The sequence below is a fragment of the Nelumbo nucifera genome, chromosome 4 (assembly GCF_055504915.1).
Source record: "Nelumbo nucifera cultivar China Antique chromosome 4, China Antique-T2T, whole genome shotgun sequence".
NCBI lineage: Eukaryota > Viridiplantae > Streptophyta > Magnoliopsida > Proteales > Nelumbonaceae > Nelumbo > Nelumbo nucifera.
The window spans coordinates 14,199,331-14,222,649 of NC_142652.1; the positions used below are offsets into that span (position 1 = coordinate 14,199,331).

Sequence of the window (23,319 nt, forward strand, 5' to 3'; positions counted from 1 at the left end):
GAATCTCTCTTGCAGAAACATCTTCAACTTGTTAATCCCTTATGAGTCATTCCCTTCTATCACAATATCATCCACATAAACCACAAGAATAATACAACTTGCATCTGAAGTCTTACTAAACACTGAATAATCAGCTTGACATTTATGCAAACCAAATTCAATAACTACATCACTAAACTTACCAAACCAAGCCTGAGGTGATTGTTTCAATCCATTAGCTTACAAACCATTCCCCAACACTCCCCTTTAGAAACAAACCCAAGTGGTTGCTCCATATACACTTCTTCAACAAGGTCACCATGATGGAAGGCATTTTTAAAATCAAGTTGATACAATGGTCAATGATGAATAACCAAGGATGTAATTACCTACACTGATGTAATCTTGGCAACCGGTGAAAAGGTTTCATCAAAATCAATGCCATAGGTTTGAGTGAAACCCTTGGCCTTGAGCTTCTCAATTGTCCCATCAGGCATGAACTTCATAGTAAAGACCCACCTACAACTGACAGTTTTCTTACCACCTGGAAGTGGAACCAATTCCCAAGTACAATTCTGATGTAAAGCTAACATATCTTCTTCCATAATGTCCTCCAACCAGGATTAGATAAGGTCTCCTGCATGAACTTAGGAATAGATATTGTGGAGAGAGAGATGTAACAAATGAATAGGCTGTGGGTGATAGCCCATAGAAAAGAATGGATTTTGAGAATTCTCATCTAGAGTAGATGTGTTTGGCACATTTGTCTGATTCCTATTTATCAGAATGAAAATCAGAATCAGAATCATGTTTGGCATCACCCTATTTTCTTAGACCAATTCTTCAAATGAGAAATACATAGAACCATGTCAATTACATTAACCTTCTATAGACATTAAAATTTTGTGTTGGCACCTTCATTATACAACTTTACTATTTATATGCATATCTAAATGGATACCGCTCGGTATATAATTAACTTACCCTTGTGTATGCCTCCCAGAACTCATCATCTACAGAATAATCCTTGTTGTATAATCAAACACAAATCCTGTTTTGTTCAGTAACGATTTGAAATCCCTATATATTGTCCTCAACTTGCTGAACTTGTTCTTGAATTGAAGGTCTGTATATTCATTTTTGGTCCTATTACAAAACTCCTTGATTTCTACCCAACCAGACTTGTTAAACATGGTAGTAGTCCTGTTTCCCTTCTTAACCTGCTTTGCTATCAATTCAATCTGGTTGTCCATCTTGCCATCTCCACGTGTTTCATCTTCCTACTCTCAGATGGAACCACATGCTTATCATTTTGAGATGTAGCCACCACCTGCTTACCCTTCTAAGAAGATACCATCCATTTCTAATACAATCCACCATGACATCATTTGACCTAAGGAAAATATACTAGAAAAGCATTACCATAAATATTGTACCCATCTTAGGTCTGCATACCATATCCTAGTTAACCAAATGAAACCATTCACCTTCTCACCCCCTTCATACATGAAGTCCCCCTCTGATTTAGCACATGTACCCACTTTTCAGGAGTTGGTATTTTCTGATTTATCATATGTACCCACTCAATTAACTTGATTACCCATCCCATCCCCAAAAGGAGAAAATAATCAGTAACCTAAGTGCCAATTCCCCATAACAAGAAAGCTACTTAATCTTTTTGTGGTAGTGCCAATACTTGGGGATTTTTCTTCTCCTTATTCATAAAGGAATGGTTTAACCCAAGCAACATTAATGATCTGTTTGAAAATAGGATTGGGCTGGTGGGTAACTACCGGCCCTGAATTTGCTGAAAGTGATCCCATTTGCAGTCTGTTGGGATATTTGCAAGGAGAGAAACTGAAGAACCTTTCAAGGAAGAATTGTCACCCAACCCATTTGTTCTATATGGATATCAATCTGTTGGTTTAGATTGGATCTTAGTCCTCATGGGGAGGGGGTTTGGTGAAGCTGTTGTATGTGTCATTAAATAGCTTACACTTTCTGTACCTAGTCATTAGGGTTGCAAACAGGCTGGACAGAGCTCAGGCCCACTTTGGCCAACAACCTTAAAGGTTTAGCACAAGCCCAACCTAGTCCACTTATAATGAAATGGACCTGGACCTATGGCAGGCGGCAGGCCAGCCCATTAATAGAGGACCAATTGAGGGCAGACCAAGAATAGGGGGGCCAAGTAGAGCTCAGTCCTTTGGCACATTGATTCTTTTTCTTTTCTGTTTAATTTTTTATTGAAATATTTGATTTGTTTCTTTTTTATTTATTACAATTCTTTTACATACTGTTCTCTTGTAAAACATTATATTTGGGTAGTTTTATTTTATTATGATTTATTTCCTTACTAAATTAGGAACCTATTGCCATTTTTCTTTTGGTTTCCTAACTTATCTAGATAGTCTAAGTAGCATTGATGCTTATGTTATTCTCTGTACCACTAATATTACATGTATTATATACATATAAATATATAATGCATATACTAATTATGTATAACTCCACCAGTGTGAGCTTGCCTTACACTGCCAGTCCCAAGCCCGGATAAAGGAGGAGGGTGTGACAGGTAACGGGTTGGCAGAGAGCACTAAAACTTTTGCCAAACTCTCATGATATGGATCCTGATTTGTCTTTCCATGCTCACTTAAAATAGGAAAGATTGACGAAACAGGATTCATGTAGCCAACTCCAAATAGTTGGGATAAGGCATGGATGATGATGATATACTAATTATGTATGACTTTAGTTGGGCGAAGGGGTGCTTCCCGGGTTCAGTAGTGGAATTTGTGAAGAGTCGGAGGGTAGAAGGGCTGTCAAAAAGGGGAAAGTTAGTCTGGAACTTGGTCCCTGCTGTGGTCTTTTGGTGCCTATGGCAGAAGAGGAATGCAAGGATTTTTAAAGGCCAAAGCAATTCTGCCGACTCTACATTTCACAAGGCTTTGAGGAAGATGTTTCTGTGGAATTGTGAATCCTTTTTTGTATATTGAAATCTTTTTGTAAAACAGGGGATGGAGATATAGTGCTGCAGGAGCAGCTTTTGTAAAGCCTGGGGTACTGAAACTTGCTGTACATGACTTTTGTTATTTCTTTAATACAATTACCATACTTTACCCTCTTTCAAAAAAATATAGAGATGTTCATGTAATCCCAATGGGCCAGCAGGCAGCAATCCTCATATCCCAGGTCCGACCTAACTAATAAGCAGGCTTCTATAAATGGGCCAGACCAGGTCAACAAGCTCAATATCATGGCAGGCTAGGCCTTAAATCCCACTGGGCCAGTCAAGCCTGTTTGCAACTCTACCAGCTACACTTTTTGCAGTATTTCCTTTTATCTGCACAATAAACTTCATGTTCAATAAATTATTTTGTTACTTTTCCTTCCTCCTAAAAGGAAAAAGAAAATATGTCAGGGAAAAGTATAGCCATACAGGTTTAGAAACATGATAAGTTCAGATAAAGAATGCACAAAAGTAAATAACTAGAATTTTAATACAAATTTCTAATTGAAATAATTTTGATGAGAAGTTCTACAAGTACATACCTTCAAAGAACATTTTTTTTAAAGCTTGGTAATGTATCTTCAAAGGGAACATACCTCATCCAACTTCTTCTCACGGTCTCGTAATGAAGATTTTGCTTGGATGAATTTCTCATTCCAGCTTTCATACAGGTCGTTACTCAAATGCCTATAGGCAAGGCAAAGTGTGCGTAAACCAGCTGCCCCAAACTGTTCTAAGTGCTCCCTAGTTAAGTTCTTTATCTGATTATTTTCATTTGCCAATCTTTCATATATGACAGAATCAGCACCCTGCAATATATTATTTGGTATTTTTAAATTTCATGTCAAATTTTGAATATGACCATGTTAATCCTAATAAAATCCTCAAAGTTCCACCTTGCAGTATAAAACAAGCCTTCCATCTGGATAACGGCAGATGACGGATTGACGCTTCCTTACACTATTTACATGGCAAAAGAAAAAAACATCATTTTCAATACTGAAAGAAAGTATCAAGTCAAAATGCAAAGAAGTGAGTAGAAGGACAATATGACCCACCTGTTGAACTCCAAAACATTTAGAATCTCATAAGAGACATCTTGAATATTACCCATCTTCTCTACGTGTGACTCACGGACCATGATCATTGTGGGTGTACGCCTAAAACAATGGCCAATGGTCAGGAAGTAACCAATGAAGGACTTAATATATACCCAAACAAAATTGCATACCATTCTAGAGAAACTGCCCATATAAAATTGCATACTATTCTAGAGATACTGCCCATTCATGTTAAGTAAACAAACAATTAAAGAATCCCAAATAATAGAAGCTGAAAACATGACCATTCTCCAATACCAACTGAAATAAAAAATGGCATAAGAGAAGGAGAAACCTATAAAAGAAGAAACCAAAGTTCTTGGCTGCAATAACTAAAGCAGCTTCATCTGGGGATGCAGCCTGATAAGTAATTTTTTCTGGAGATTCATCGCCTTCTGGAAGCACAGTATGACATATAGCAAGGCATCTGAAGAATTCCTACTCATTCAATAAAAAACTTACAACTCAGAATGTCATAAAGCATGTGAAAAGGACCCATAAAATGGAAAACAAAAACACACAACTATATTGGTATATTTTCTAAACCCAACAATCTACTGCCAATATAACTTGCAATCAGACAAACAGATAAAAAGGCAATAGCAAAAGAAAATGGAGAACAATTTTAAATACTTTTTGCTTTAATTGCCATAGTAGTTTAAACGTTTCAATATCATTTTAGCAAAATCAATAGTATTTCCATTGACACTTAAAAAAATATATGTTTTGTTTCATATTGCTAGTTCTTGTGACTGTATTTATCTACTTTGCACCCTGCCATCAAAGCATCTCATGAAAGAAAATCAGAATGTGGTTGTCATGATAACTGCATATTGGATGGATGTGAAATTAGAAAATCCTCCCAAAAGAGGAAGCTTTAGATAAAACACCAATTTCATTTAATTGCAGAACAATTCTTAATTGTAGAAAACAAGTGACTTTATTTTTAATTGGGCAAATTTCATTGTCTTTCCTATAGTATACCTTAAATTACATTTTTCTTGCTACCTATGAAACTAAAGATCAATTACAGAAGGTCCCCTAATTCGTGTTACAATTTTGTCCTCCTAGTTATGGAAGTCAACTAAACAAATACAAAATGCAATTAACCTTAAAATATGCAAGTGTGGGTGGATCTCTCTCTCTCTCTCTCTCTCTCTCTCTCCCTCTCCCTCTCCCTCTCCCTCTCCCTCTCCCTCTCCCTCTCCCTCTCCCTCTCCCTCTCCCTCTGTGCGTGTGTTGAGAAAATGCAACTTCCAATGAACAAAAAGAGAGGGGAAGATGTACACGAGGGGATGTGCAATTAATGAAGCCAAAAAGCACCAAAAAGAAACCCTCCAGAAGTTACAATGGTGGAGTATTCCCACTGTACAAATAATCCCTTTGCACCCCAGATTTAGCCAAGCCACCAGCTATACAGTTAAGAACTCATCCATCTGAAAAGCATCTAATAGAGTCTATGATCTCTCTGATTTCATTAAAGAAAAAGCTGACCCTCCATGCCCTTCATATGAATCTTTCACCCAGCTGATTACAATCTTTGAATCTCATTCCACCATGATTGAAGAAATGTTGAGGGAAGTAAGAGCTCTCAACCCAGTCAGTAAGGCTCTCACTTCAGCTTCTTCTGCATTGGTGTCTCCAACTGGCCCACTAAAAGACCAATCCAGATCCCCGTTGCCATTAAAAATGACTTCCCCTATTCCAGCCACCCTTGGGTGACCATCACAGCTTCTACAGCTGCCATCAAGTTGGAGGATGAACTCTGATTAGGAATGGCAGCACGACAGGGATCATATTCCCCGTTCCCGTCCCTGATCCCCACTGGGGATAAAATTTGTCCTCCATCCCCGATCCCCAATGAGGATGGGTTCCTTGCGGGGACCCGAATCCCCAAAATTTTTTTAGGTAATAGTATTTTTTGAAAAATAAATTTACTTAAAATAAATAAAAATTTTAAATTATAAATAATGTTTTGATATATATACATATATATAACTGGGGTCGGGGCAGGGTGGGGACCTCAATCCCCATCCCCATCCCTGCCCTGCCAAAACAATCCCCATCCCTAACCCGATGGGGTCGGGGAAGTTGGGTCCCCGTCGGGGATGGGAAAATTGCCATCCCTAACTTTGATAAGTGATAATTGAGGCCTAGGAGGTGCAACTTGGATACCAGGATATAAGTGAAGTGTAGAGATGATGGGCAGAATGGGCCTTAGTTCCTTTCCTTTTTATTTAGTTATGTTTATATTTATGTTTGTGATTAGTGGGCCTTAGTTATGAGCCTTCTTTCTTTTTATTCTTATTGTTTTTTAGTTATGAGCCTTCATGTAATTGTATCGACATTAGAATTAGAATAAAGATCATCATGGGGACTGGAGAGAGGTTCAATTGACTCTCTTCTTCCTTCCCTTCTCTTCCTTTCTCTTCTTCATCTTCTTCCATCTTCCCTTCTTTTGTACTTACTTTTGGATTTATACAGGTCAAATTTACAACTTGGTATTGGAGTAGTGTTCCCACCTTTCTCTCTCTCTATTTTTTTTTTCTTTTTTTCCTTTTTAGTCCCATACACAGGTTGTATGGAGAGCTGATTGGCTGACTAATTAACAAACGATCCAGCCTAGTTAGAGGAGGTTTTTGGAGAAGACTTCAGCACTTGTTTGAGGCCCAAGTCATGTCCATGGAAAGTCTCCTAAAAACCCTAGCTAACTGGAGAGTTTTTGGATTAAGGGAGTTTGGAAGTGGCTCTTGGGGATAGAATAGAACCTTTTTGACTATCATTTAGATTGATCCAAGTTGGAGAGGTTTCTGGAGCCTTTGGTAGGAGCGGCTAAACTTTCTCCCTTTCTCCCATTTTGCTAGGTCCGGTGAAATCCCTATTTTGGCTAATTGAAAAGAAGTTTTGCATTAGGGTAGTAAGTCTTGACTAGTAACACCTCATTTTTATTTTTGTTTGTTTCTGTTTAGCTAATGAAGCAAACAAGAGGTGAGATGAAACAACCTACAGACTATGGGTTTGGCCTTGGAGGGTTTGTGGAGACTCTGTTGGGGGCAATAACCTTAGTAAAGTTAGATAGGACTAATTTTCTGGCATGGTCTTAGTTAATTAAGATCCATGTCTATAGTAGAGGGAAATTGGGGTACATCACTGGGAGCAAGAAGCAACTTAAGGAGGACGACCCTACCTATGAGAGGTGGATGTAGGAAAACTAAATAGTTGTAGGCTGGTTAGCAAATTCCATGCAACTATGCATGGAGACTGCAAAAGAGGTGTGGGATAGTGTCATAGAGACTTATATTCCCAAAAGTTGAATATTGCCTAGGGTTTACAAGCTGAAGAATTATGTGAATAATCTAAGACAAGGGGAGAAGCCTTTAGTTGTTTACTTCTCTATGCTGAAATCTCTCTAGTAGGAGATTGACCTGATGGATACTATTGTGTGGGATGTTGTACTAAGGATGTTGTAACTCATAGGAAGTTAGTGGAGAGGAATCAAGTTTTTGAGTTTCTCATTGAACTCAACCTCGAATACGATATTATCAGACATAACATTCTAGCAAAGGATGAAGTGACCTTATCCCAAGCTTATGTGATGGTTAGTAGTGAGGAAAGTCAGAGGCAGGTGCAAGTAGCAGAAGTCTCAGCTGACCACTTTGCCAATGTTGGAATGAAGCCAAGGGTTACCACTGAGAACAAAGATGTACTGCATAAGTATTGCAAGAAACTAAGTACACAAAGGATACTTGCTAGAAGCTACATCTAGAACTTATACCTCCTAGATTCAAGACAATAATAATGGTAAGAAGAATGGGAGTGGGAAAGGTGGCAATGCCTATATAGCTCCCTCTTTTGAGGTTGAGAAAGGTTTTAGTGATGAAAAATTAGTGGGGTGGGGGGGGGGGGGGAGCTTGTAGTCGCTAGAGCAGAGTATGTGAAGTATAACTGACTCATCAGCCACTTAGAATCTACCGTTGCAGCTACTACCTCCTCAGGAAATGGTTCTGCTTCTACCTATTCTCATTCAGGTATTTGTGCCACTATGAATCATTTTTCTATCTCAGGTAATCATGGGATCCCTTGGATAATTGACTTTGGTGCCTCTAACCATATGACTATTGTGTCTCATTTATTTTCTACTTATTTTATCTGGCCAAGACAAGATCTCTCTTGCCAATGACTCTCTTGCTCTTATCTCTAGTAAGGGAAACATCAGAGCCTCAGATACCCTGACCTTATCTTTACTTCTTCATGTTCCTAAGCTTAACACTAACTTGCTTTCAATTAGTAATTTAACAAAATCCTTGAATTGCAGTGTAACCTTTTTCTCTTCTTATTGTGTTTTTTAGGACATGAAATCTCAAAAGGTGATTGGGAGTGGCCATGAGGCGAATGTATCAGAGTTAGTCAATCATATTATTTTATGCCATTATCGTTTGGGTTATCTTTCTTTTTCTTCATTTAGTCTTTTATTTCTAGCTTTCTTTAAATAAACTAAGTTGTCAAGCCTACATTGTGAGTTCTCAAAGCATTGCATAAATTCTTATCCTGCAAGTAATAAAAGATCTAAGACTTACAATTCCTTTTTCATATTGTTCACTTTGGTGTGTGGGGGCCATACCACTTACCGTGCATGGGTTGTTATAAAAACTTTATTTTATTTATTGATGGAGTGCCTAAGTTTGTGAAGCAGTTCCATGGATTTGTGCTTACCTAGTTTGATACCCACATCATAATATTCCAACCAGACAATGCTAAGGAATATTTGGAGAAGGACCTTACTTCATATTTTGTTAGAAATATTTGGACAAGTCCTTTACCACCTTCTCTAGCACCTTCCTTCCCAGACCTAGACTTACCTATAATTGTTAGAAAAGGCAAGAGAAAATGTACAACACATTGTCTCTCTAAACACCTCTTACAACTTGTTGTCATCCTCATATTATTCTTTCCTATCCTTTATTTCCACTCAGCCTATACCCCAGTTAGTTACAAAGGCCTTGTCCAAGCCAGAATGGAGGAAGGATATGAGAACTGAAATAGAAGCACTTTACAAAAATAATACTTGAGATGTTGTAGATTTGCCTCATGGGAAGAAACCAGTGGGATGCAAGTGGGTGTTGACTATTGAGAGGTATAAGGCCTAGCTAGTTGCTAAGGGTTATACATAGTGTAGAAGATTAATTAGTTTTATGATGTTTTTCTGAGTAGAAGTTTTATGTTAGTTGTTAGATAGGAGGTGGGGACCACAGTAGTTATGTGAGTCCAAACTTTATGATGTTTTTATGAGTAGAAGTTTTATCTTAGTTGTTAGATAGGAGGTGGGGACCACAATAGTTATGTTAGTCCAAATTTTATTATGTTTTTTGAGGGTTATATATGCTGTTTTATGTTTTGCTACCCTATAAGGGCATAGTTGTCTTTGTACTGTTCTATTATTTTAGTATAAATAATAAGTGAAGGGGGCGGCCAGATTATTGCTCTCTTTTCTTTTCAACTTCTCTTCTTCTCCTTCTCTCTTCCTTCTCTCTTCAAGAAACTACTTTCTTTCATATTTTTTTAATTCAGCAGATTCCCTTGGTATCAGAGCATCGGCTAGGGTTTCTTAAAGCATTCTCATGCAGCCCTAGATCAGCCGATTGCATGAAGTAGTAAAGGGCTGATTGATCTGCTATAGATTGCCCAGTTCTTGGAGTTTTTGGTGGGATCTAGACATCAGGAAGGTGATCTATTGTTTGGCATCAAAATCAGGAAGAACTGGAGTATGGGGAAGAGTCCCAGAAAAGTTGGACTCTTTGTTTTTGATTTGATCTTGGGCACCCAGGTATTGTTAGTTTTATTTTGATTTTTTGAAGAGGGCGATTTGGTTTCTGAAATTTTCTAGGCCTCCCGGAGTGATCGATTCACTTTTCTCTCTGTTGGGAGGCGTGGGGAGGAGAGAGATTTCCCTCCAGCTAGGGTTTTCTTCTTCCATAAGGGTTGGTTTCTGTGTGTGTGGTATTAAATTATTTTTTGAAGGGTTGGTTTCTTCTTCCGTAGGTGGAAACTTGATCTCCTGGAAGAGTAAGAAGCAAGCGGTTGTGGCAAGGTCAAGTGCAGAGGCTGAGTATAGATCCATGGCTCATGGTGTCTCAGAACTTCTTTGGGTTAGATCTCTTTTGAGTGAGATTGGGGTGAAAGCAGAAGAACATATGATGTTATATTGTGACAATCAAGCTGCAATCAATATTGCCCACAATCCAATTCAGCATGATAGGACAAAACACATTGAAGTTGATAAACACTTTATAAGAGAAAGGGTAACAACTGGAGAAGTTTGTTTGCCTTATGTCTCTTTAGAGTTGTAGCTGGCTGATGTTCTCACTAAAGGGGTGGCAAGGAACAAGCTTGAACATGATCTACACAAGTTGGGATTGTGTGACATTTACTCCCAACTTGAGGGGGAGTGTTGAAGATTAATTAGTTTTATGATGTTTTTTTGAGTAGATGTTTTATGTTAGTTGTTAGGTAGGAGGTGGGGACCACAGTAGTTATGTGAGTCCAAATTTTATTATGTTTTTTTGAGTGTTATATATGCTGTTTTATGTTTTGCTGCCCTATAGGGGCATAGTTGTCTTTGTACTGTTCTATTATTTTAGTATAAATAATAAGTGAAGGGGGCGGCCAGATTATTGCTCTCTTTTCTTTTCAACTTCTCTTCTTCTCCTTCTCTCTTCCTTCTCTCTTCAAGGAACTACTTTCTTTCATATTTTTTTAATTCAGCAGATTCCTACTCATAGGTGTATGGAGCTGGCTATATGGAGACTTTCTCTCCAGTTGCCAAAATGATCTCAACGAGAGTTCTGTTGTCCTTGGAAGTTAGTTATGACTGGTCGTTATATCAGTTTGATGTTAAGAGTGCCTTCTTAAATGGGGACTTTAATTGAAGAGGTATATATGTCACTCCCTCTAGGCATATATGGTAAAGAAATGTAGGACAAGGTGTGCAAATTGAAGAAATCCCTTTATGGCCACAAGCAACTGGTTTGATAGATTCAAGCTGCACTTGTTGAGTTTGGCTACATAGACACAATATAACCATTGTTTGTTAAGAAGAGAGGTAGTCAGATTACCTTCGTTATTGCTTATGTTGATGATATGTTAGAATGCTCGGGTCAGGGGTATTTTGGTCATTCTGGATTATCTGCTTGAGAGTGAAAGGTCTATTGTATCTGAGTTTAAGTTATGTGTCCATCTTCTATGAGGGACAAAATGGTCTTTCCTGTAATTCTATGTTTTTGAATAAATACAAGTGGGTCAGCTAGGGGAGTGTGATTTTTGACTCTCTTCTAGTCTGGCCGAACCTTTCTTTCTTCTTCTTCTTCTTCTTCTTCTTCTTTCTCTTTTCTCTCTTCTTCTCTACTTCAACCTAGAATCTGCTAGAGTTTACTAACATGGTATCAGAGCTGTAAGGTCGTATCCTCATTTCTTTCTTGCTGCTGTTCTCTTTCTGGGTTCGCCGCCAACTTTCACAGTCATCTTCTTCCTTTTCGACTGACCTGAGTGGAGGTTCGATAAGGGGCTGAAAAGGAGCTGTCGTTTTGTGGGCTTGGAGGTGAGGATGCCTCCGGTCGTTGCTGTGGTGGTCGTTGGAGTGGTATACTAAACCCTCTATTCAGTACCGAAGAGGGCTGAATGTAGACAGGTATGGACACTACTATTGTTTGTCCAAGGGACTGTGAATGTTTCTTTTTTGTTTCAAAAGTTGGTTGTGGTGGTGGTGCTCAGTGTGACTGATATGCATCTCAGTCGTGTTCCTCTGCATTTCTCTTCATATGTATGTTGAAAGAAGAGTTATCGACTGCTGAAGTTCACAACAGCAGTAGATTGGTGGTGGTTGTGTCGTGGTGATTGGTGTATCTATGTTTCAAAATATTTAAAAGTGATCTCCTGTACCTTGTGTGTAATCAGTTCTGCAGTGTGCAGCCCAAGTGTTTGATGTGACGACTGAGTGATTTCAGTCTTAATGTGTTGATGGTGAATGGTTCTGCAGTGTGCAGCCCAGGTGTTTGATGTGAAGACTGAGAGATTTCAGCCTTAGTGTGTGGTGTGCAATGTGTATTTAAAGAAGCTGGAATTGGTGGTGTTATAAGTGAGATAAGTCTTGTGAAAGAGTGTGAGGTTGTGTTGTATATTTGAAGGTAAAATAATTAAGATGGCTTCATTTGAAAATGGGAATGATAACAAAACAGGTGTCATGCTTTCTCCAGACTATCTAAGTGTTCAAATGACATCCATCAAGTTGAATGGTGAGAATTATGTACCATGGGCAAAATCTGTGGAGGTGTTCTTGAAGGCCAAGAGAAAGGTAAAACATGTAAGAGAGGAGAAACCTCCCTCTGATTTCCCTGAATTCAGTAACTGGGAACAAGTAGATGCACAGATAATGACATGGCACTGGAACAGTATGGAACCAAAGATTAGTGTGAACTTCATGTTCCTAGATACAGCTAAGGAAATCTGGGATCATGCTAAGAAGTTGTACTCTGGACAAGACAATACAGCTAGGGTGTATCAGTTGTACCAAGAGTATTTCAATTTGAAGCAAGGGAGTCAAAGCATAGAAGAGTACTATGCAAGTTTGAGGAACATTCGTAATGAGCTTAATGTGTATCATCCTCTAACATCAGATGTTTAGATCCAACAATAGCAACGTGAGCAGCTTGATGTGACAAGGTTTCTTGTGGGGTTGAAGGCTGAGTATGAGCCTATCAGAGCACAAATATTGGGAGGATCTGCTCTTCCCTCACTTGAAGAAGTTTTTGCTCGTCTTAAGAGGATATCCATTGAGTCGGTAGAACATTCTTCTCTCTCTGACAGATCTGGTTTGGTAGTGACTAAAGGTGGTGGTCATGGAAATAGAAGTGGTGGTGTCAGGAGTGGACTCCCAAGCAACCGTGGTGGTGGTCACATGTTTAGCAGGGCTAGTGGTCGGACTGGAGGTCGAGACTCAGGGGGAGGTCGGGGAAGAGGAAGGAGTTATACTCAGAGAAAGTGTACACATTGTGGTTTAGAGGGGCACACAGTTAATTTCTGCTATGATTTGCGTGGTACACCCAACACTTGGGCTAACCATGCTAGGACTAAGGGTAGTGACACAATTACTGAAAGTCAGCAAACTGACCCAATCCCCTCCACATCTACTTGTGCTTCTGAGAAGGAAATGGTGAGTGTACCACGTGCAGTATATGAGCAGTTCATTCAAACATCTCAGCAGAACACCGCTACACTTGCCCATTCAGGTATGGCTTGCTTAGCTTCCAAAGACTCACACTGGATCATTGACTCCGGGGCCTCGGACCATATGTCTAGGACTCATGATGTATTTTCTTCCCTTTCCCACTCCTCCACACCTCAAACAGTTACACTTGCTAATGGTTCTACATCTCCTATCTGTGGTGTTGGTGATGTTAATCTCTCCTCCTTGCCTTTATCATCTGTTTTATATGTTCCTAAGTTTCCTTTTAACCTTATGTCTGTCAGCAGATTAACCAAGTCTCTTAATTGTTCTGTAACCTTCTACCCTTCTTCTTGTGTGTTTCAGGATCTCAAGACGGGGAGGAAGATTGGTGGAGGGCATGAAGCAGGTGGATTATATTACCTTGATGGTGGTGGTCCTCCAGTTGCTTTTCAGCCATCTCTTACTCCTCTTCAATGGCACTGCAGACTTGGTCATCCTTCTCTCAAGGCCTTGAAGTTATTGGTTCCTTCCTTGAATCATCTTTCATCATTAGATTGTGAGTCATGTCAATTGGGTAAACATCATAGAGTCTCATTTAGTCCAAGAGTTGATAGTCGTGTCTCAAGTCCTTTCTCTTTAGTTCATTCCGATGTATGGGGTCCAATTAAAGTGGTGTCATACAATGGGTATAAGTATTTTGTAATCTTTTTTGATGACTTTTCAAGGATGACAGGGATTTATCTTATGAAAGATCGTAGTGAGTTGTTCCCTATTTTTCAAAAATTTTATGCTGAAATACGCACTCAATTTGGTGTTCATATTAAAATTCTTCGCTCCGATAATGCCAAAGAATACAACTCCTCACCATTTCAGCAATACCTAGAACATCATGGGATCATTCATCAAACTTCTTGTGCCTACACCCCACAACAGAACGGTGTAGCCAAACGAAAAAATCGACATCTTCTTGAAACTGCTCGATCCTTGATGATTAATATGAATGTCCCAAAACATTTTTGGAGTGATGCTGTTCTTACATCCTATTTTCTGATCAATCGGATGCCCATGTCAATCCTTGGAAGTCAATCCCCTTTCTCCGTGTTGTTTCCCACTTTATCTCCATTTCCTCTTACCCCAAGAATCTTTGGCTGTGTTTGTTTTGTTCAACACTTGGGGCCTGGGTTAGACAAGTTAGATGCTCGAGCTACTAAGTGTATCTTTCTTGGCTATTCAAGGACTCAGAAAGGGTATAAGTGTTATAACCCAAAATCCCATAAATCGTTTGTGTGCTCTGATGTCACCTTCTTTGAGTCAGTTCCGTTCTTCTCAGATGCTAGGGTCTCTTCCTCTCCCTCTGTGGTTCCCCTTCCTGTACTTGTTGAGGACATCCTTCCAGTAGCTCCTGTTTCTACTGCAGATGCACATCCTATGCCTGTTACTACTGAGAAGCCGCCAATCACTCAAGTGTATACCCGCAGAAGTGCATCGGGCCCTCCTCCACTTCAGCCTCTGTCGACAGATCCTGCTACTACTCCTTCTCCTTCAGATCCTGATCTTCCTATTGCTCTGCGAAAGTGTAAACGTACTTGTACTTCTCACCCCATTTCACACTATGTTTCTACTGCTCACCTTTCTGCTTCTCATTGCAAATTTATATCATTACTCTCATCTGTTCCCATTCCCAAGACTGTCCAGGAAGCTCTTGCCTTCCCAGGGTGGCGGCAAGCCATGGAAGAAGAACTCTCTGCTCTACAACATAATCACACATGGGAACTCACCGCTCTTCCTTCCGGTAAGCACACAGTTGGGTGTAAATGGGTCTACACAGTGAAGTATCTTCCTGATGGCAGTGTGGAGCGATTGAAAGCGAGGTTGGTGGCCAAGGGTTATTCTCAGATGTATGGTGTGGACTATATGGAGACATTTTCTCCTGTGGCTAAGATTGGTTCAGTTCGGGTGCTGATTTCCTTAGTTGCTATGTATGATTGGCCTCTTGTACAACTTGACATCAAAAATGCCTTCCTGCATGGTGATCTAGTTGAGGAGGTGTATATGGAGCAACCACCAGGGTTTGTTGCTCAGGGGGAGTCTGGCAAAGTGTGTAGGCTCAAAAAGGCAATTTATGGACTGAAACAATCTCCTCGTGCTTGGTTTGGCAGGTTCAGTGAAGTGATGAAAGCCTTTGGGATGAAACAATGTCAGGTTGATCACTCTGTGTTCAGCTATAACTCAAAGGATGGGAAAATCTTGCTAGTCGTGTACGTGGATGATATTGTCATAACTGGGAGTGATAGCAATGGAATCAACAGGTTGAAGAAATTCTTACAGGATCACTTCAATACGAAAGATCTGGGGAAGCTGAAATATTTCCTGGGAATAGAGGTTGCGAGGTCAAAACATGGGATCAACCTATGTCAGAGAAAATATGTTCTTGATCTACTTGAAGAAATAGGGTTGTTAGGTGCTAAACCAGTAGAGACTCCTATGGAACTCAATGCCAAGCTAAGTGTTGATGCGGGTGAAGAGTTTGATGATCCTAGAAGATACAGAAGGTTGGTGGGCAAATTGAACTACCTGACCATTACCCGACCAGATATATCATTTGCTGTGAGTGTGGTGAGCCAGTTTATGCAACATCCTCGGGTTCCTCACTGGGAAGCTGTTCTAAGAATTGTCAGGTACCTAAAAGGTGCTCCAGGTCGTGGTTTGTTATACCAAAGTGGAGGAACTCTTGAGATAGTAGGGTACACAGATGCTGACTGGGCTGGTTCTATATCAGATAGGAGATCAACTACAGGGTATTGTACCTTCCTTGGTGGCAATCTTGTAACTTGGAAGAGCAAGAAACAAACAGTGGTGGCAAGAAGTAGTGCAGAAGCAGAGTACAGGGCTATGGCCCATACCACATGTGAGCTATTATGGCTGAAGAACTTGCTTCAAGAGATGGGATTCTCAATTGACAAACCCATGAAATTATACTGTGATAACCAAGCTGCTGTTCACATCTCTTCCAATCCCGTCTTTGATGAGAGAACTAAGCATATCGAGGTTGATTGTCACTTTGTAAGAGATAAAGTAATAAGTGGGGTGATAACCACATCTCATGTGAGCTCAGGAAATCAGTGGGCAGATCTCCTCACAAAGGGATTGTCTCGGGGAAGAATAGATTACATTTGTAACAAGCTGGGACTATATGATATATACTCTCCAGCTTGAGGGGGAGTGTTAGAATGCTCGGGTCAGGGGTATTTTGGTCATTCTGGATTATCTGCTTGAGAGTGAAAGGTCTATTGTATCTGAGTTTAAGTTATGTGTCCCATCTTCTATGAGGGACAAAATGGTCTTTCCTGTAACTCTATGTTTTTGAATAAATACAAGTGGGTCAGCTAGGGGAGTGATTTTTGACTCTCTTCTAGTCTGGCCGAACCTTTCTTTCTTCTTCTTCTTCTTTCTCTTTTCTCTCTTCTTCTCTACTTCAACCTAGAATCTGCTTGAGTTTACTAACAGTGGTTACAGGCAGTGATATAGGTGAAGTTTAGGCACTTAAGAACTTTCTTAACTCAGAATTTGAAATTAATGATTTGGGGGAGTTGAGATATTTCTTGGGAATTGAAGTTGCCAGGACTAAAGATGGTATCTTCATTTCCTAGTGGAAGTATGTGTTAGATCTTCTTATTGAGACAGGGAAATTAGGTGCCAAACTTGCCTCTACACCTATTGATGCCAACCATAAGCTTTCAACCGATGATGGTGAGCTCTTGGTAGACATGGGAGTGTTCTAGAGACTTTTGGGGAAGTTACTATACCTTTGTTTGACATGGCCAAAATTTTCATATGTTGTCAATGTGATTAGTCAGTTTATGCATGCCCTAGAAACACATATGGATGATGCAGAACGAGTTTTTTGTTACTTGAAGGGAACTCCAAGAAAGGGTATTCTCTTCTCTAGGCTGGGACACATGAATCTAGGGGCTTATATAGATGCTGATTGGGTTGGTAGTATTGATGATTGAAAATCTACATCTGGTTACTGTGCTCTGGTAGCAGGGAATATTGTCTCTTGGAGAACCAAGAAGCAATCTGTAGTAGCCAGATCTTTAGTTGAGGCAGAAAAGAGGAACATGGGCCTTGGAGTTTCAAAGTTGTTATGGCTTGGGTCACTTTTAGAGGAGATGAGCATTGCATATGATAAGCCCTTGAGGTTGTACTGTGATATCCAAGCTGCAATTAACATAGCTCACAATCCAGTTTAGCATGATGGACAAAACACTTTGAAGTAAACAAACAATTTATAAGAGAGAGTGGCATCAGGTGAAGTTTGTCTTCCTTTCATTACCTCAGAATAACCACTAGCAGATGTCTTGACTAAAGGTGTCCATAAGGTGAAGTTACAACATTATGTAATTTATATTTGTGATTAGTTGGCCTTAGTTATGGGCATTCTTTCTTTTTATTCTTACTAGTAATTAAGCACATGCGTTGCATGAGAGGAAATTTTCTTCATATTAATTACTTGAACTTTAGATATATCATAGTTAAGATAGAAATTGAAAATTAACAAAAGTAACAATATGATTAAAAATAAACTTAAATATTTGTTATTCAATTATGACATCATGGGTTTCTTGGAAAAGTTGGATCATTGACCCACCATCTAGATAAGAAAATAGCATTGCTTTTGGGTTAGTTTTAAATAAGGGAAAATTATAGTCAGAGTCGGCTGTACATTTAAAATTAGGGTACAAGTTGGAACATAAACCAATACAACTCTGATAACTGGCTCTTAATCCATGTTGGACACAACAAAAAGCTTATACTAAAATTGCCCTTTAATGTTGGGTGATTGGAAAAAAAAAAAAAAGATTTTTAGTCTTTGTCTCTCTCAAACTCCCTCACACCATCTCACTCATAGTTATCTTTATCTGTTCAACGACTATGTGATTTGAAAATAAATAAAAATGGTTTGTGGTTTCTGTGTTTACATTCTCTATATCAATTTCTTTCACTCTCTCTCTACCTATAGTTCTCCCTCAATCTCTCTCATTCTCTTTCTTGGTTGATCTCTCCTTTTCCCTTTATTTCAATCATTCTCCTTAGTTTCTCTCCCGCTCCCTCTCTCGTTTGTTTTATTTTTTTACACACTTATATGATATTAATCAGATCATATAAAAGAACATGAGACCAACTTGGTATGGTTCAAAAATTATTATACCAATTTGATAAAAAATCACAAGAAACTCTTGGCTATGAAATTTACACCAACTGGAGAACGATAGATATTGAGGGAGGAGATATTGACCGAGGGGGAGAGTGAGGGTGAAGAATGAGAAAGATTGAGGGAGAACAATAGAGAGAGAGGGAGAGAGATAGAGAGAGGTTTTGATTTGCCTACAGACCGAAGCTGAGAGAGTGGGAGAGATAGAGGGAGCAGGAGATCGAGAGAAGATTGTGAGAGTGAGAGAGAAAGGGAGGGAGATCGAGAGACAAAGGGAGTGGGAGAGAAATTGAAAACCTATTTTCGGTATAGTTTTTTTGCTGTGTCCAACATGGACTAAAAGTCCCATGTTGGCTATGGTATTATTTGACTCAAACCATTAACCCACCATCAAAAAATAAAAATTGTTTGATTTCTAGGTTGACCTTAAATTTTGTATTACTTTTCCATCATTGATAAAATTATTTCTTATGTATAAAACTTAATTTTTGTTTAATATAATGAATGCACAATATTAGAGATGTACCCAATATTTTATTTTTTTTATAAATATACAACATTAGATATGTGCCCAAAATTTTCTCTATCTTTTTTTTTTTATTTTTGTGATTCTTTGTATTTTCTATTATTAAAAATTTTATTATTTGACTATGACATCATTTAATTTCTAGGTAGATTTTGAATTTGGCATTCCATTTTTATCATTAATAAAAATACTTCTTATATTTCATAGTTATTTATTTAAATTTTTTATTATTTAATTTGACCCCAAATGGTTGAATTGCTTGCCCACCACCGGGAGGGAAGAAAATGGTTTTGTTTTCAAATTACTTTTCAAAATATTTATTTTTATACTATTAAATTAATATTGTGAATTTAATTACAAGAATTTAATGATGAGAAAAATATATCTTAAATATAAGATTTAATGAGAGACAATAGGAAAATATTTTTATTTCCAATTGGTTTTAAATTTAACATTCCATTTCTACCATTAATAAAAACATTTCTTATTTATCATACTTATTATTGTTTAATATGTATGTTAAAAATGTTCCCATTTTTTTAATTTTTTTTTTCATTTTATTTATTTTTTAATTTTATTATTTAGTCGTGGCAACATGGATTAACCCATTTGACCCAAAATGATTTAATTTCTTACCCCCACCTAGATGAAAACACTATTTTTGCTAGGTAGATTTTAAAAGTATAAGCTTTTATGTTATTGAAAATTTGGAATTATTAGTTTATTAAGTATGGATTTAATTAATAGAACTTAATGATGAGAAGAAACAAAAATGACTTAAATATATGATTCAATAAACATGAATGCAAGTTAATAACTTAAATATTGGATTTAATGAGAGAGAATTGAATGAATTGAATATCTTTAAATTACCTCATTTCAACTCATTTAATATAAAGAACCAATTACCCTATTTGCCCTCATTTTTATCAATAAATTTAAATATAGAGGGGTAAATTTTGTCTTTAGAAAATTCCAGAAATATTTTTAAGGCCATTCATGCTTTTTAAAGTAGTATAAATTGCTTTTAGTGCTAACCCGCCCTACTAAGGGCATTCATATAATTGTATTCACATTAGAATTAGAACAATAAAAGATTATTATGGGGGACTGGACAGAGGTTCAATTGACTCTCTTCTTCCTTTCTCTGCTTCCGTTCTTTTCTACTTTATTTTTGGATTTATACAGGTCATATTTAGAACTAGAAGACTTCAACATAAATAAGAGATTTTTGATCATATCATCTCAAGAAATTCCTCTAAAGAATTTATGAGCAAGCATCCAAGAGTTGATTGTAGCTAGGGTCCTTTCTCTAAGGGCTTCAGGAGAGGTAGAAATGTTTTCAAATAATCTTCTGTTATGCTCCTCCAAAATACACTACATTTGTGCATGAATAACAACCTTCCCAAAGATCTCTCCTCTATTGCTCCATTTACCGCCCAACCACCGACTTTAGTCAAGTTAGAAGGCACCCAATGGTATCTGCCAGAGTTGGCGAGGTTCAAGAAATGCTGCCATAATCTTTGAGTCACTTCACAATTGAAGATCAGATGACCAGTCGATTCCCCATCCTTCAAACACATCATGCATACATGCAGAGAGATGCAAAGCTAGCCTTTCCTTTTCTTTTGAATTCTGTCACAAAGTATTTGTACTTTCACAAGCACTAAATGAAGAATGCAACTCTAGGAAGGACCTAGTGGAGTCATATCTTTCTATCAGGAAAAGCCGAGAGAGGAAAGTCCTCCATGAGGTTTTGGAAAAAAGTTTAACTGAAAAGAACCCATTGGAAGTAACAGACCAAGTACACCTGTTGGGGACTGAGATGGCTAGAAAAATATTGGAGAGGGAAGAAAACAAGAAGAAGATCAACTCTCTGACCCCTCCTTTGTGTGGCCCACAAAAACTGGTAAAACAATGTGGTGCATTAGAGCTGCTGTTTTGTGGACAATTTGGGAAGAAAGAAATGTGAGGCTATTCCAAGAGGAGGGAAATATTCAGACTGTAAAGGATTGTATTTTGACTAGGGAAATCCACTAGCTGAGATCTTTGAACTCCTTTCACACATTCTCTTTTGATGACATTTGGAGAAACTGGATGGCTGTGGCTAGTAGCAATACTAGAAGAATAGGGTACCATTTGTTAGACAGTTTATGTATGCCCTTAGCTTCAATTTGATTTGATGTACTTTTGTTATTTAGTGGAAATAAATAAAGTGCATGTTAGATTCATGTTGTTTGGTTTAATTCTGTGCAAAACCCTAAAACTGGACATTTATAGAGATTCATGTTAGTTTTAAATGTTCACAGCCGTTGGATAAGTCTGGGGAGATTTATCCTACCAAGGCTGATGCTGGTGTGCCACCAAGTGTTGGGATGGCCTGTCTCAGCCACCAGGGTAAGACCCGAGGCACATGCAGTATGGGATTACTTGAATCCTTGAACCGGACCAGATTTCCAGTCTTGCCCTGGACCTTGGAGATAGATGGGCAAAACTGGAAAGTTACACCTGACCCCTAGACTCGATTATGACACTTCACTAGGTGTCGGATCAGGCTGTCTTTGATATACCAATCAGTGAGATCCTTAGCGGGAATCAAAACCTGGGTATGTTGGGGCAGTTTGAGAATTCATTTGAGTGGGTGGTCATAGTGACAGAATCAGCCACTTTGTCGGACAAAGGGTAATGATCGGGAATGCACTCTCTCTGATGGAAACCAAACTGCCGGCAGTTGATTTCAATCGTTGGAATTTTGTTTTGCAAAATTAATATACTTATATTATATGTACGGTTTCAAAATGTTTGCAAATGGTTTTAATTCCCGGGATCCATGTGAGAGGAGAGTGCGGCACTGTTCCTTGCAGCCGAGGGAGAGGTCCTCTCTTGTCGGGCAGTGCTTGATCATTAAGGGCTGAGAGGTTAAGTGTAAGACCATTTAGGATAATACCTGATGGGCTAATCTTGCACCTGCCCACAGTCCCTGGGTTTTTATAAGATGGCTTGGCCCAGGGACCACTTAATGTAAGTGTTGGGCCCATAGGGTCCATACGATGGACTCAAGGGGTTCATTGAGTTTTTCAGTGAATTCGGCTGGGCCTTGTATTAAAGGCTGGGCCGAACCCATGTGGCTGGTGTGTAGATCAATGCTTGGGTCCCACGCCATACAAAGAAGCCCAACTGGGCAGCAGATTGGAAAGTAATTAGACACTGAACACTTAATGGGCCAAAAGCCCATTTCGAGGTGGGCTGATATGATCACCCATCCATGGGGCGAATTTGAGATTGAAGTTAGTAAAAGGATTGGGCCTTTAGCCTTATCCACTCTTAGAGACCAAATTCAAATTAGATTTGAATCTGGTAACCTCCTGATAAGATCAGGAGTAAGCTAACTCTATCTGTAGAAAGGATTAAGATTATCCCCTATCCAAATACTGATTTGGATTGGGATAACTCCTGATTGAGGAGGTTTCTTAATCAAGAAGAAAGGAGGAGAAAAACAACAGATTTTCGAACCAAGAAAATTCGCAAGAAAGGTTCCTGCGAATAGAGATCAGATTTCATACTCTCCAGAAAAAGAGAAAAAATAGTTCAGCTTTTTCGTTTTGGAGATCTCCTCCTGCCGCCGCCATCTACCATTGCAAGATTAGATCTTTGCAGAAAAAGAAAGTCAAGAAATCTGTTCTTGACATCAGTCTTGCAAGAAAGACTGAAAAGGATTCAGTGTTTAGAACTTCCTGAGGATTCTTGTGAAGGATCCTGTGTGTAGGACGCACCCTGCTGGTTCTGTTCCATCCACAGCTGTGTCATCTTCAGCAGGAACGGATCTTGGAGCGTTCTTTGGGCGTGAACACCAACTTTGGGAGATAGTGCTTCTCCGGATCAGGTATATTCCTCCCATTTGTCTTTTGGTACAGATCTGGTTTGATTAGGGTTCAAGTAGGATCCTTGAATATTGTATTCTAAATTTAGGGAATATGATTCCCAGTTGGGAGAAGGTAGGAAATTTTTGAAATTCGCCCCACCCATTCCGCAACCTTTATGGCGTCCATTAGATGGATCCTACCATTCTTTCACCATCTGTGTGGGTGCCTCCTTCCGAAGGCTGGACAAAGTTGAACTTTGATGGTAGCAGCCAACAACCCAGGTCCTTCAGGGATAGGAGGGGTGCTGAGAGATAAAGACAGCAATATTTTAGCCTTATTCTCAGGCCCAGTGGGTATAGGAGATCCTATTAGAGCTGAGCTTCTAGTGGCAGTACAAGGTACTCAG

General features: G+C 38.9%; 1 protein-coding gene across 5 annotated transcripts in view; it reads right to left on the reverse strand.

The window, feature by feature from the left end:
• LOC104608019 (phospholipid-transporting ATPase 3-like) overlaps positions 1–23,319 on the reverse strand; it is a 131,424-nt gene that overhangs the window by 6,785 nt on the left and 101,320 nt on the right. For all 5 annotated transcript variants that reach the window (XR_016085867.1, XM_088904345.1, XM_088904344.1 and 2 more), the window contains 4 exons: positions 4,385–4,527; positions 4,048–4,149; positions 3,886–3,949; positions 3,586–3,798 (listed from right to left, as the gene is read on the reverse strand). Coding sequence is in view for 4 of the 5 variants with exons in the window: in XM_088904345.1 (XP_088760471.1) it covers positions 3,586–3,798; positions 3,886–3,949; positions 4,048–4,149; positions 4,385–4,527 (522 nt within the window). In the remaining variant the exon portion in view is untranslated. The remainder of the gene's footprint in view (positions 1–3,585; positions 3,799–3,885; positions 3,950–4,047; positions 4,150–4,384; positions 4,528–23,319) is intronic.